Below are 14,297 nucleotides of genomic sequence, written 5' to 3'. Positions count from 1 at the left end.
CCCTCTGGAACCATAAGCCCAAAAATCTCTTCCTTCTGTAAGTTGCCTTGGTCATGGTGTTTTATCATAGCAACTGAAAAGTTACTAATACAGTCTGTATTAAAACTCCAAAGTGAGAGATAGTTGTACAAATCAAAATGTATAAAGTATAAATAACTATAAAGATGTTTTTATAAATTCAGTGAAACTGAAAACTTTTAACACTTTGTTTTATTAAAAATTAAATTATTAAAATTCTGAAAGCTATCATAGTTATAAGAAAACAATGACAACAAAAATATACTGAAATGATTTATGATACTAAAAATGAACCTCTCAGTAAGGAAAGTCTAGTCTAGTTCAGGACAACATGTATATGAATATGCAGCTTCTTAAATGTTCAGTTTATAAATCCAAAAGTTTTGCATTATAGTTTATATATTCTTTATTTTTAAATACCTTCATTCTTTCTTTGGTTTTGGACAAATCAGATACTTTTATTAGTGGAGCCATTAATCTGCATTTGAATATTTTTCTCAGAAGTAATTAAATTTTCTATTTTCAGTTTTTACCAGTGAAATTCTAACACTCACTTATGAAAGTAGAATAATATAAAAGTATTCCCCCAATTTTCTCTTTTTCAGTGTAAAAAGCACCATTACAAGCATCATTTGCTATCCTATAAGTCTCATTTAACTTGTAAATAAAATATTTTAAAATGGGTATAAAAATAAATACTAGGAGAAGGCACTTTTAGAATCAATAAGACCTCTGAGTCCTTATATAATTTCTAGCAGTAATTTATTTTTCAATCAAAATGTCTGGGAGATAAGAATTGTACCTGATTCTATTTTTAAAATATTTTTTATTATAAACAGTAAGTTCCCAATTGTAAACCTCTAAAGCCAAACATAGTGAATCTACTTTAAATAGCTGCAGTGGTTCACTAGGAAAAAAAATGATCTGGACCCATTACCTCATTGTTCAATGGTCTGTCAGCCATCTCTTTTACAAAATTTTTGGATGAGAGGAGGAGCAGCTGGATGGTGCATGGAAATTGATATGAAGTAGGCTGAACAGCTGTGAGAGGGCAGAGTGGATAGCTCTCTTAGCAGTAGCAAAGGACCCAAGAACAACCAGCCAGGAACCTTGGGTATAGGGCTCCAACCACCCATCTGGAAATGCCTCTATGTAGAAAAGTTCCATTTTCTCTGAAAAGCTTCCTTATTTTTCATATGAAGGGTTTCCATAACTTCTGATGAGGAATAATTTGGACAGTTCTCAAAATACTTTGATCTGCTTGATGTGTGAAACTGAACACTAGGAAATATTCACTGGGGTTAGGGAGTTAGAGTTCCTTAGAGTGGCCTTTTAAATGGAGGTAGGGATATAGCGATTGGGTGTGTTTCCATTCCCTAACATGTCCCACTGCTGTAGAAAACGGAGTGGGGAGAGTGTAGAAGAAATGATCCAAATGAAGGCAAGTTCTGGGGTCACTTGTAGATTGTCATTCTGTGATAAAGAGCAGCTCTAATTCTGCTCTCAGTAGATTTGTCTATTTCCAAACATCTCTAAATAGATAATGATTCCCAATTCTTATGACCAGAAACACATATGAAAATAATTTAACATAGTTATACATGTACATATGTATATGCATGTAAAGAAAGTTTCATTTTGAATGAATGAGATTTAGATTGATAAGTTGTGATTATCTGACAGAAAAAAGGAAATTGTGCTGATCTGAGATGTGTATATCTGAAAATGAATCAAGATATAAACACTGTAAAGGAGCCTTGCCTCCACTGACACTTCTCGTCAACTCTATTGACTCTATTAATCAGGTGGACATGCGGTCTAAAGAATACAGAGTGGAGCAAGAGGACACAGGGTAAAGGGAGATGCTACTTTAAGCAAAGGGCTCAGAGTGACATCAGCAAAGAGTAGACTGTTGGGCACTAGGATGCAGGTGTTGCATTCTCTGTCCAGGTGGCGAAAACTTCAACTGAAGTAATAAAAATGGAACCATATGCAATAGATTCTAAATTGTGATTATATTTAGCTTTAGAAGTTAATAAATGTGGGGTATTTAAAATGCACTGTCTGAATTTAACAATGAAAACCATTTTACTTCATGTTTTAATATGATCAGCTTATGAGATTTCTCAAGGACATTTATGACAAAATCACTTTATAACAAAGGTATAGGAAAGTCATTATGAAACCCATCACTTTATGTAATACTAATGATTTTTTAATCAGCATGATGACTAGAATAATCAGAATCTTTTTCCAAATGAAAATAATTGTCTCAAATATGACTATTTTTAAGAATTAGTATGTCTTAATGATTAGAGCTTTGATGTAATTATTGAGACTAATAAAAATATGTGAAGATATAGAGCTACAAAGGCATAGGCTTGTATAATGTGCTCTTATTCTGAGTGTGAACATTCATTGAGAGTGTAACTGTTCGGGGCAGGGGGATATTTAAAGGTATATTAGAGTATTTTGAGCACAGTCTGAGGAATTTCAGGAAAGCTTCCAGTTCAGGTTGGGGAGTCTGACTTTTATTCTCTTTATAATGCAGTGTTTGAAACTAAGTTACTTATTCACTTGAGTTTCTCTGGGGTAGTCTGACATTTAGGTCATTACACAGTGATAAGCATATAGTAATACAAGCATAATACTTGTTCCTCCACTTTTCAGCCACAAATTGTATGAGGCTTCAAATGCTCCAGCAAGTCCGTAATTCTGTGCAGTAATGTCAAGATGCCACTTGGAACCTCTTTCTTGAAGTCAGAGTTGTCCTCTGAAAAGATTTAGGCAGATACTGGGAACCTGAAACAGGAACCAAACAGGAATTTACATTAAAATATTCAAAATTCAACCTCCAGGGCCAGGTGTGGTGGATTGCTTTCAATTCCAGCACTCAGAAGGCAGAGGCAGAGGCAGCCTGGGGTATACAACATAACTTTCTCAAAACAAAAAGAAACACTGGGATACAGACCAGTATTAGGCCCACTTGGGTAACATGTAAGAGGTTCTCAGTTTGTTCCCCATCATTAAAAAAAAAAGTAACATCACTAGGCTAAAGAAGGGGCTGACATAAACAGTAATAAATGTATTACAGAATGTTTACCCAATTTAATTTTTAGAATTATGATCTATTTTCCTTGAAAGAATACATTATCCTTTGTATTTCAGATGGCTTTTCATACAAATTGCTCATAATTCCGAGCAGCAAGTATATATCTAGCACCTTGCTATTCTCTTTCCTTAGATTTTCCAATGATTATTTTATCCCTGTGTCCTGATATAAAACAAGAGACTGAGGTCCAGAGAGGTTGGGATATTCCTGAGGTTGTACAGTTCACAGGTGGTAGTCAGAATGGAAAAGGGACAACGGCTTCCAGACGGGCACATTGCACGATGATGCCATGCTCCCTCCACAGATAAAAATATAGTAACAATTTAAGAATCAAAACACCACTGGCCTCTATCCAAACTAGAACTTTATTCTCCCACTAGCATTCTAGGACACAATAAGAACTTTTATATAAAATCCCATACAGTAAATATTTAGAAAATCTGTATAAAATTTTCAGAAAGTTTCCAAAATTGGAGTTTTCTTTTCAAAGAAATGGAAACGCTGTAGCAGACAAAGACAGCCTCTATAAGAGAGGCTTCCCCTCGCTGTAAGCGAATGATGCTCCTGGGTAATTAAGAGAAGGTTCCCTTTTGGGTATTCAGCAGCAGATAGGTGCTGGTCAATCTGTGTGGCTTCTGGGTCAGGCCAATCATAGAACACAGGCATTTGCTCTTCCCTCCTATATGGTCAAAGCAGGTGCATCAAGGTAAATAATCTTCAGTGGCATTTCCTGATATTTTAAGTCTCAAAAATAGTATTATTGGCCCCCCCTTTAAAATAAAATAAGTTCTCACTATGTAGCTGAGGGTGACTCAGACTTTCCATCCTCCCATCTCAGTCTCCTGAGTGCCAGAATGACATATGTATGTCACCACATCCAGCTTATATCAAGTCTTTACAACTAGGAAGAGCTGACCTGTTAAAACACTTTGACCTGTCCAAGTGTGAGCAGTAAAGTCCATCTGTGTCAAGGAACCTTTGCGAGGTGTCTCTGTCTGTTCAAAGAAAAACAAAAGGGGGTGAGCTCTATTATTTTCAAATATTTTTTAAAATCAAAAATTATAGCTGGATGTGCTGGTGCACACCTTTGATTCCAGCCCTTGAGAGGCAGAGGCAGGAGGATCTCTGTGAGATCAAGGCCAGCCTGGTCCTCACAGTGACTTCCAGACAGGCTGGGACTAGGGAGACCCTGTCAAAAAAAAATTATAGATAATATTAAATCTACCTGGAATGTATGAGTTGTGCTGGGTCTTGAAAGCTGTTCCAGGGTGATGGTTCTTTCTCGAAGAGGCGATCGTTCTATGCTGTCTGGCATTGCACTTAACACGCGGTTTTGTGGATACTTTCCCCGGTACTAAATGGAGGACGAAGAGCTCTTGTTTAGCATAAACTCAGTCCTTAGAATGACCAAAAGAAAACTATAGATATTAATGAAATATATTCATTTATTTATTCAATTGCCCACTTATTTGAAAATTCTCCCACACTTTTAAATGTAAGTTCTGTCATGGAAATACTTAAGTATGCGTTGAATATGTAATCTCATCATTAAATTCAATGAAACTGTAGCATAATAATAGGTAAAAGTAAACAGTCCAGAAGGTTTAACTACATAAAATGCTGCACATCAAATGATACTACAAATATAATTGTGCATTTGTGAAGCATCAGCCTTGTCTTTGTGACATCTGCCTTCGCTGAGTTCATCCTGAGGTTAAAAATTCTGGTGCTGCACCTCCTGCTTTCTGGGAAATGGGTTCTGCTGCTACTTATGGTCTGAAAGAGAAAACCTTAGCTTAGCTTGCTCTCTCTCTCTTTATGTTCCTACAATGGTGATCCTCTGTGTTCTACAGACACAAGTTGCTTGTATCAGAGTAAAGTGAGCGTCACTGTAATCTGGGAGAGGCCTGTCTGTATACACTACCAGCAACACTCCTTCCCATTCCACAGCTGTGTGGATGAACGGAGCCAGGGTGAGGAAGACATTGCACAAACATGGGAAAGGTCAGCTATGAAAATGGGGCCAAATGAAAAGGACAAGGGTATATTTACTGGACTCTTAACTTACGCCAGGTCTTTAAAATTATGAACGCATCCAATCTTTGTAACAAATGCTTGATCTAGGAATGGTTATTTATTACTCTTTGATAGAAGGACTAAGGTTCATGGATTCTAGAACAGCTTGCCCTAAGTCATGCAGGACTGAAGCACAGTTCCTCCTGCCTCTGTTCTAACCTTCATGCTCTTCCCTTCTCTACACCAGCCGGATCTGTAGGCATTTCACTCATACCTGAACTTTCTAACCCAGTTCAAGCCAAGATTCTATTTCAACAAATGGTGAACGAGTCTCCTCACTCCTTGGATGATCTCTGTATAAGCCACTTACTTTCTAAAAGCAGATTAGGAAAACATCACGAACACAGCTAATCAGATCACTCTCTAATACAATTGACTTCTTTGGATGTGCCAAGATTGTTTTTCTTTGTTTTTCCCACCTATTATCTAAACGGTTACAGTCACAATGAAATCTGTCGTACCAAAACAGGGCGGGATCTAAAAACTGAGATGTTTTGCTCTCCAGCCTCAGAGCCTATTGGGGGTAACCTGCTCCGGAAGGTTTGAACTGCAGGGGTTGACATGTGGTCTATGCCAGTTTGCCTGTAAACAGAACAACATACAGTTGAACACCTTTGTACAGAGCGAGAACGAGAGAACCTAAATTACTGATCACAACTGCTTCCAAAATCAGAGCTCACGGAGAGCAGGCTGCATTCTGTGAAGACAGATAAGAACCAGGGCTCCTGGCTCTGCTCACACTGACCTTGCCTAATGGAGAATATCAACCTGCATTTATGGAGCAGACAGCTATGCTACAAAATGTGCAGAATATAAAAGGAATTCAAGGCATAGACACACTGGTTGCATGGTTTGTTTGGAGAGGTCAAAGAAAATCTTAACTAAAGGAGAGTAATAGCAGGAGAGTTTTCCTGCCAGACAGTAATATTAAAAATCTGTCTGGTGGGGCTAGAGTGATGGTTCAGCAGTTAAGAACACTGACTGCTCTTACAGAAGACCTGGGTTCAAATCCCAGCACCCACATGGTAGCTAACAATTGTCCATAGCTCCATTTCCAGGGGATCTGACAGTCTCTTCTGACCTCCGTGGGCACTGCACAACACGGGTGCACTTACCTACATGCAGTCAATACACGGATATACAGAAAATAAAAATAATAAATAAAATATTTAAAAATAAATAAATAAATAAAGTCTGAGTTTTTGCATAAGAATATTTTAAGATAATTTCAATTCATTTATTTATTAGTAATAAAATTATCAGCATTGCAATGTATTCAACTTTTGACCAATGAAGCCTACAGAGAAAGAGCCAGGTACCTGTATGGCCAAGGGGTCTATAAATTGGTACAACCATTCTAAGAAGTACTTTCACAGAATAATTTCAAGAACTTTAAAAATAACCTTTAACCTGGTAGTTTTCTTTCTAAACAGTACAACTTGGAAATAATTTAAAGACATTTTCACTAAGACTGAGACACAATAATATTCACTGCATATCTCAAAATAAAAATACAGAAAAAATGAGGAATGTCATTAACAGGAAATAATAAATTCTCATATAGTCATATGATTATTTTGTAGTCATTAAAATCATGCCTTCAAAATTATTTACAATGTAGGAAATATGAATGTCTTAATGTTAAATAAATATATGAAAAATATGTTAAATAAAATATGAAAATATGTAATGTATGTGGTACATTATATAGTAGCAAAATAATTCTAATGTAGGGAAAAGGCAATAGAAAGGGAAATTAAATCCTAGATAAAGCTGATAAGAAATTCACCAGCAGTTATGATTCAAGTAATCCTTGATGTCTGTTCGTATTTTTAATGTTGTTGCAATGGTCAATGATTGATTTTGATAATTAGGGGAGAAATGCTAGTCCAAAAAGGGAAAGACTGGGACAGGGATAAAGCTTTGTGGTAGAGCTCTTCCCTAACCTGAGTTAGTACCGAGAGAGAGAGAGAGAGAGAGAGAGAGAGAGAGAGAGAGAGAATATTGGGAGAGGATGCAAACCTGGCATGTTTGTGGATGAGCAGGCGGGTAAGGCTGCTTAGGCTCATGATAATGGAAGAGAATAGTATGTAACTGTACACGGTCAGAGGGAGAGCTTTTCTCCAAAGGGAGCAGAACTTGGACTCATGCATAAAGCACTGCTAAACATACAGATATGCAGCTTATCTATGGTGTTAATATTCCATAAGGGAACAATTAGGGTAAATGATCCAAAAGGGCTCGTTAGCACTGTAACAACAACAAAAAATTAACATGGCAAACACGGCTCCAGAGAGAAAGACCCGAAAAGGGAGGGAACACACAATGGGAGGAGCTAGACATATTTCAGTAAGAAACAGAAACGGCTTTGGTGCAAGTCAGATGATGAATCTTGGGCTGATAGGAAGAGAGGAGCTGGCAGTATGCTGCTACTGACACAGGCATGCTGTGAAGACAGTGTGGGAGGCAGTCATGCTGAGAATGCGGAAGGGCAGGAAGCTTGAAGGCATTAAGAGAGCGGATCCAAACACTGCCGGAAACTTCAGTCCCAAGCGGCAAAAACGCCAGCCTGTAAAAACTGAAGGTGGTGCTGTGAACGTTTCCTGGGAACAAAACAGCTGAAAGACAGGCTCTTCTTCACTTGGCAGCAATAAGTTGCCAATATTTCTACAGATAAGATTGGGGTCTGCTGCTCATTTTCCCAGTTCTATGCTGGGTTTTTGTCTGCTTGTCTGGGGACACTGACTTGACACAGTGGGCCTTAACAGGGATGGCAGAGTATATGGGCTCTAGTGGGGGACTATGGGAGGGTGCCGGGGTGGGGGGGAACAGGGGTATAAAGATGATTAAGATTGATTGCGCTGTTCTGTATGAAATACACAAAAATTCGATAAAAACAAATTAAAAGAGAAAACAGTTGGCAGCTGCTCTGCCCTCCAAATCCCTCAGGGACCTAAGGACAGCCTCTCTAACATCCCACCCTTGCGGCAGAGCCCATGGCACCTGGTCTAGAGAGTGGACTCCAAAGCCAGAGAGCCAGGGCCTCAGCTGTGCCCTTGGTGCTGCAATCTACAGCAAGTTATTCAACTTCTTTCAGCCTATTTCCTCATCCTAGATTTGGGAATAATATCAAGGTTTATAGTAGGGAGTAAATACAATAATAAACATATTCCATTTATTCAGTGCTCCGTAACCAGAAAGAAACCAATGAACACAGCTATTATTATTAAGGTAGGTATTTCCTGCAAGAGAGTAAGTCAGCAGGAGGCTTCTTCGAATTCTGTGATAAAGAAAGAAACAAAAGCTTTCTCATTAGGTGAGGAATCTAATGGCAATTCCTAAATTCAAAACTTTTCTGTTCTAAGGAGGGTGTGACACTTCTTTAAAGCTAATAAAAACTATTAGGTTTATATGACATTAATTTTAATTTGATTCAATTTTTGAAACAGATCTCCCTGTGTTGCTCAAGCTAGTCTCAAGTTCCTGGGCTCAAGTGATCATCCTGCCTTAGTCTTTTGAGTAGCTGGGATGGTGGGCATGTGCCATGACACCTCACCTTTTATTTTTGAAGGCATTTTATGTAGCCCAGCTGTAGATTAATGACAGAATACTTTGAGAAACTTAGCCTTGGGCAATTCCATCATTGTGCAGAGATCATAGGACGTACTTACACAGACGGCTATGATACCATGAACGTATGCAACCTCATGTGACCACTGTAATATCTGCTCTGTAATTGACTGGAACATTGTTATCCAGCGCATGACTGCACATGATTTTACTTAAAAATTTTCATTAAAAAATATTTTGTATTGTAAAAGCACTGTCAGTTCTACAAATGAGGCCTCTAAAATTAATCTGAGATCACTCCACCATCTGTTTAATTTCACCTCACTGTAAATTTACAGATAATCTTTCATTCTAGTATACAAGTACATATACTACTTGAACCAAATCAGTGTTAACTATGCAAATAAATGCACTCCTTAGAAAAGCAACTGTATAAAATCTAATGGAAGATCCTTTATCCAGAATAATCAGTCCATCAACCCTAATTGAAAAGTGTCCCTGTCCTTTGTGACCTTTAGTTTGCTGTGAAAGAAACAAGACTTACAGTTTTGTTCCCCTCAGAATGTCATCGTTGTAAACATTAGGAGTTTTCAGTCTCTGTGAATCTGAAGTAATCGAAGGCAGCCTCCTATGTGCTGGTGTTTTCTTGGCAGAAGTCTGTAGTCCACGTGGATCTGAGATGCATCCTAGTCGGTGACGTGAAGAAGAAAAAGCGCTGACCCCTATTCCAGACAGTTTGTCATCGTGCTCATTCCTAGGGAAGAGAAATCTAGTTAGTTACTCACTCCTAAGGCTCATGAGAACAGGCAATGTCTGGAACACAGACCATATTATCTGAGTAGCTCTTGAATGAATGGACAGACTATTATTACTATTGCTAGGTCAGTGAAACATCAGCCACAGGAAAAAAATCTAAATGCATTTGTGATCAAATAGTAAAGCCTAAGAGATAGAGAAGCCATGCAAAGCTCCCCTCTCATCTCTTCCAAGGTGATAGAAACAGTGGTTACTTTGTGGTTAATATTGGAAGAATCTGTTCCTGTCCTTGCAAGCTGGCTACATTCCTCTGGGATGCACCAGGCACACTTGGAGCATGGGACCGAGTGGGATTTTCACTGCCTCACATCTCTGAAGTCTTCAGTGGTCAAATGTTGCCAGCACAGGGAAGTGGTCAGGTAATTCTTTCTTAATACTTACTGTGTTTTATCTGCAACATAGGTTGGTCTCTGCTGAAGTGGTTTGGCTTGAATTGTCATTACACCACTCAAATCACTACAGAAGTTGTTGGAGAAGCGACGGATCTGAGAAAACTGAAAAAATAGTAACATTAAACATAGCCACTACCATTTCACTGATCGATGCCTTTTGGGAATCAGCAGGGAACAAATGGCACAAACTTAGCTAGTGAGAGGAAAATTTAATATAGGCAGTGTTTGACAAATAAATATAAACATAGAGGCCATCTTTATCACACTCATGCCCATATGAAACAAAGTAAGATATTACACTAAATATATCAGAGATGAAAAACTATAGCAAGCAGGTAGCAACTTCAAAATGTTCTTTCCAACAGAAAAAGCAAAGAAGAGTTATTATAAAAGCCAAACCAGTCTGGCTGGAATGAAGCCAGACTGACAGATACTGTGTAGCCCTGAACTGCTAACCCCAGTGTGGTGGTTTTGAATGAGTGTCCCTCATAGGCTCAAAGAGTATGGACACTTCTTGGTTCCCAATTGGTGGTGCTGTTTGGGGAGGGTCATGGAACCTTTAGGGGTGTGGCCAGGCTGGAAGCATGTCACTGGGGGTGGGTTTTGAGAGTAGACAGCCAGGACCCATTTCCACTTTCTCTCTGCTTCCCGTGCCTGCTTGAAGATGTAAGCGCTTAGCTTTTCGCTTCAGCCACCTCTGCCGCCATGCCTTCCTGCCTTGATAAACTCTTATCTCTCTTGAACCATAAGCCAAATAAACTCTTCCTTCTCTAGGTTCCTTTGGTCGTGGTGTTTTATCACAGCAACAGAAAAGTAGCTAGTACACCGATCCAAGCCCGTCTCATTTCCACCTTATGAAGGTTTTCTATTTATGTGCTCCCAGCCAGAAAAATATTTTTGTCTCTTTTTTTTTTCTTTTCAGTTTAACAAATTTTACTCATTATTCATGCTTAGCTTATACTTACTCTTACCCTGCTTTGTAAAAGGTATGGTATTTTTCCTCTGAGCCCTACAAAACTTATGCTCTAAAGCAATGGAATTATATGGAGCATCTGACTAGCATGTGACTATAACAGAAGTCAACACTTATTAAGCATCTACTGGATGCTACACACTGGTAAACTGCGACGGACCAGCCCAGACCGGGGCAGTTCAGTCCGAAGGGAACAGGGTCGTCGAGAGGGTGGACAAGGAGTCGGCGAATAAGCCCTACAAAACTTATGCTCTAAAGCAATGGAATTATATGGAGCATCTGACTAGCATGTGACTATAACAGAAGTCAACACTTATTAAGCATCTACTGGATGCTACACACTGGTAAACTGCGACGGACCAGCCCAGACCGGGGCAGTTCAGTCCGAAGGGAACAGGGTCGTCGAGAGGGTGGACAAGGAGTCGGCGAATAACAAACAGACACAAAGGAGCTTGATGAAAGTCTGAGTGTGTTTTTGCAGCTGCAAGGTTTGAATGACCTTAAACCACTAAGTACTTTTAATATCAACTGTGTATGATATTTCATTTTTAACTATTTGATAACATTCTTTGTTTATTTGTAGTGGGCCATCGGGCTTCTAAGTCATTCCTTAACCCCTTAGATCCTAAAAAATCATCCCATGTTAGGGACCTATGAAACCATCTTTTATCCAACTTTCAAATACAGTCCGTAGTTACCTTTTAATGCTCTCTTGTTGATCTTTTATCAAAACACACCAAGGTAGTCTTGATCTTGCCAATTTATCCATGAATTGTAATGAATACCAAGAAACCCTTCTTCTATCTATATTTACTCATCTATGTCTCTCTTCTAGAAATCTGTTATTCCCTGGACTTTCCAGCATTAATTCTGCTTGACTACTTCTTGTTGTATCTAAAATAACTTTCATTAATAGTGATATATCTGGAGACAAAGTTGTCTTTTGTGATTGAGTTCCTGAAAACTTTTCCTACATACTAAGATAATTAAAAGATTCAATAAAGACAGTGACAGTGGTATCAAGGACACCAGGTGCTTTCTGGGCCCCTAAAAGTCCATAATACAGTGACAGTCAAAAAAATAATAACAAGTAAAAACATGCCAAGTACACTGCATGTTTTTTAACACAGCCAATTCCAAGAGACAACCTTCCTTAAAGTTCCAGCCTCAACCCACGGAGGATCTCACACAGACTTCATTAGAGATGGCGTGACAGTAAACATATTAAATCATCCCTTAATTCATGCAGCTTCCTACTGCACAAAAGACAGAAGATGACACTGAAGTTTTGCAGGAAAGGGACTGATATTGATGACAGGGTTCAAACTTGCATTTTATATGCAAAGCACAAACCATTAGTTATTCCACTATTAACTCTATTTCTTGTGTGTCTGGGAGGGGGTGTTATGGACTGACAGCTTTCGTCTACACTGTAATGGTGTGAGGTTCAAAATCGGATGTTACAAATTATGGACAGAGGCAAACATGTTCAGACCCCCTAGTACCCTGAAGACCTCCCATGAACAAGCCTTTCTAACATCATCTGCTACGCCATCTTTGACTAAGGATTGGATTTTAAAAGAGCATATTGAAGTCTTACTATTCAGAATCTGTGTTGGGAGCTTTCACATATTTCTAGGATGTGATTCTGATAAATATCTCTTAGACAGTATGTCCTTATCCTCAGCACATAGAGACTAATATGTAGAAAAGTTAACACATCCAAAATAATGCTCCACACATGTCTCAGCTCTATCCCCTGACCCCCTGCTTTGCCACCACATCCTGTGGATCCCAGCATTTTCTCTTCTAAACCCTCAGTCTAAACACTAGTCTCTAACTATCTTGAAATCCCAACCCACAGAAACCCTATTCTTTTCTACATGTTCCTACTCAGGTTTTGCCTCCAATCCTGACTCTCTAATCAGGACAAGACAATTGATTCCTTACTTAATTCTTCAAATTATTTATTAATCTCTCTCTCTCTCTCTCTCTCTCTCTCTCTCTCTCTCTCTCTCTCTCCCCTTTCTATGTCTGCCTGTCTCTCTCATATTCTTGCTCATCCCTCACAGGATGTATTACATCCGACCCTGTGTTACTATTTTTGTTTCAGTAGGTCAGGTACTATGTGCCATTCATCTATACATCTCATCAAAACATCTAATGTAAAACATTTAATACAAACAATAAATGTTCAGTGAACACCAGGCATACTTATTAATACTTTTCTCACTTTGGTGGAAGGGGAGGGGTCATTTGTATTGTTCAAAGTGGCTAGAAATTTAAGAGAAAGGTTTTCGCTCTCAAAATACAGAAAAATATTTCCACAGCTTCAGAGAGTGTTTAAGTGTCTACTACAGGACGTTCTAATTCTACTAAACATGAAACCATCACATTATATTTTAATGTTTTTAACACGCACCCATGTATCTTCACAATAAAATTAAATAGAATAGTACTCTTGACAAGCAGAGGCAAACGGCATGAAAATAGTAGGAAGAGAGAGCATAAGACAGAGACACAGCGTAGGTTTCGTACCTGGGGTGGATTAAGGTGGGAAGCCAAGGACATGCTGAGGGTTTCAGAACTTCTGGATGGAGGGACACTTGAAACCTCAGTGCTGAGACGGGAAATGAGCACATGTGGAGACCTATTTTCAGCTACTTTGAATTTGTCTTTATGTTTTTTTCCTTCTGTGAAAACAGAAAAATCAGTAAGAATGCGTGTTCTATCATGCATCTATGTCACAGACTAAGATGAAGCAGTATTGCAGGAGTACAGACTCTTGTGGACAGCTGGCTGATGCGCTGATCCTCTAAGTGGTAGAAACACAGATTACAGAGTGCCTAAGATTGTCCAAAACAATAATGCCCTCTTTATGTGATCAGAGCATTCATGAATAAGGCAAAATGGGTACTTTTTGGGGTCTGGTGAAGCCGAAGTAGGGAGCAAGAGCCAATTCACAGTGATCTTTTTTGTTCTTTTCAGTAGGCCAGATTCTATGCATAAGTACCTGTGAGTGTAGATTCCCAGTTTTTTCTAAGGAGGCCTTCTAGTATTTCAACCACACTGGTCCAAACACAATCAAAGACTTCTGCTGCCACAGCATCTCTGATACAGTCATTGGGAGAAATGGGAGGAAGCCCATGTCGACGCCACTTCCTGCCACGGAGTGCTGGGTTTTGTTCAAGATGTTCATCTCCACTAAGGATGAATGCCATCTAATTACTAAAATAGCCATGGTCAAGGTTGAAATAATTCTCTATCTGTCTGTCTGTCAAACTATTACCTATCATGTAAACATATACATATTTATAGACATAATAAATATAATTCAATT

The 14,297-nt window shown here is 38.7% G+C and overlaps 1 protein-coding gene across 2 annotated transcripts in view; it reads right to left on the bottom strand.

Moving 5' to 3' along the window:
- Positions 1-797: 797 nt before the first annotated feature.
- Positions 798-14,297, bottom strand: part of Fam149a (family with sequence similarity 149 member A) — a 53,631-nt gene continuing 40,131 nt past the window's right edge. The window contains exons 7-14 of one of the 2 annotated variants that reach the window (XM_008853603.3): positions 13,971-14,161; positions 13,496-13,650; positions 9,974-10,086; positions 9,321-9,530; positions 5,668-5,788; positions 4,356-4,484; positions 4,047-4,125; positions 798-2,820 (exon numbers count right to left, since the gene is read on the bottom strand). In XM_008853603.3, coding sequence (XP_008851825.1) covers positions 2,747-2,820; positions 4,047-4,125; positions 4,356-4,484; positions 5,668-5,788; positions 9,321-9,530; positions 9,974-10,086; positions 13,496-13,650; positions 13,971-14,161 — 1,072 coding nt within the window. In that variant the 3' untranslated portion in view covers positions 798-2,746. Of the gene's footprint in view, positions 2,821-2,952; positions 3,810-4,046; positions 4,126-4,355; positions 4,485-5,667; positions 5,789-9,320; positions 9,531-9,973; positions 10,087-13,495; positions 13,651-13,970; positions 14,162-14,297 lie in introns of those variants that run through there. The other variant, XM_017803331.2, reaches the window with a different exon arrangement.

This window comes from Nannospalax galili, unplaced genomic scaffold (assembly GCF_000622305.1).
Source record: "Nannospalax galili isolate Female #2095 unplaced genomic scaffold, S.galili_v1.0 scaffold46, whole genome shotgun sequence".
Lineage (NCBI taxonomy): Eukaryota > Metazoa > Chordata > Mammalia > Rodentia > Spalacidae > Nannospalax > Nannospalax galili.
The sequence above is the reverse complement of the archived record's forward strand: the minus strand, read 5'-3'. Positions and strand labels throughout refer to the sequence as shown.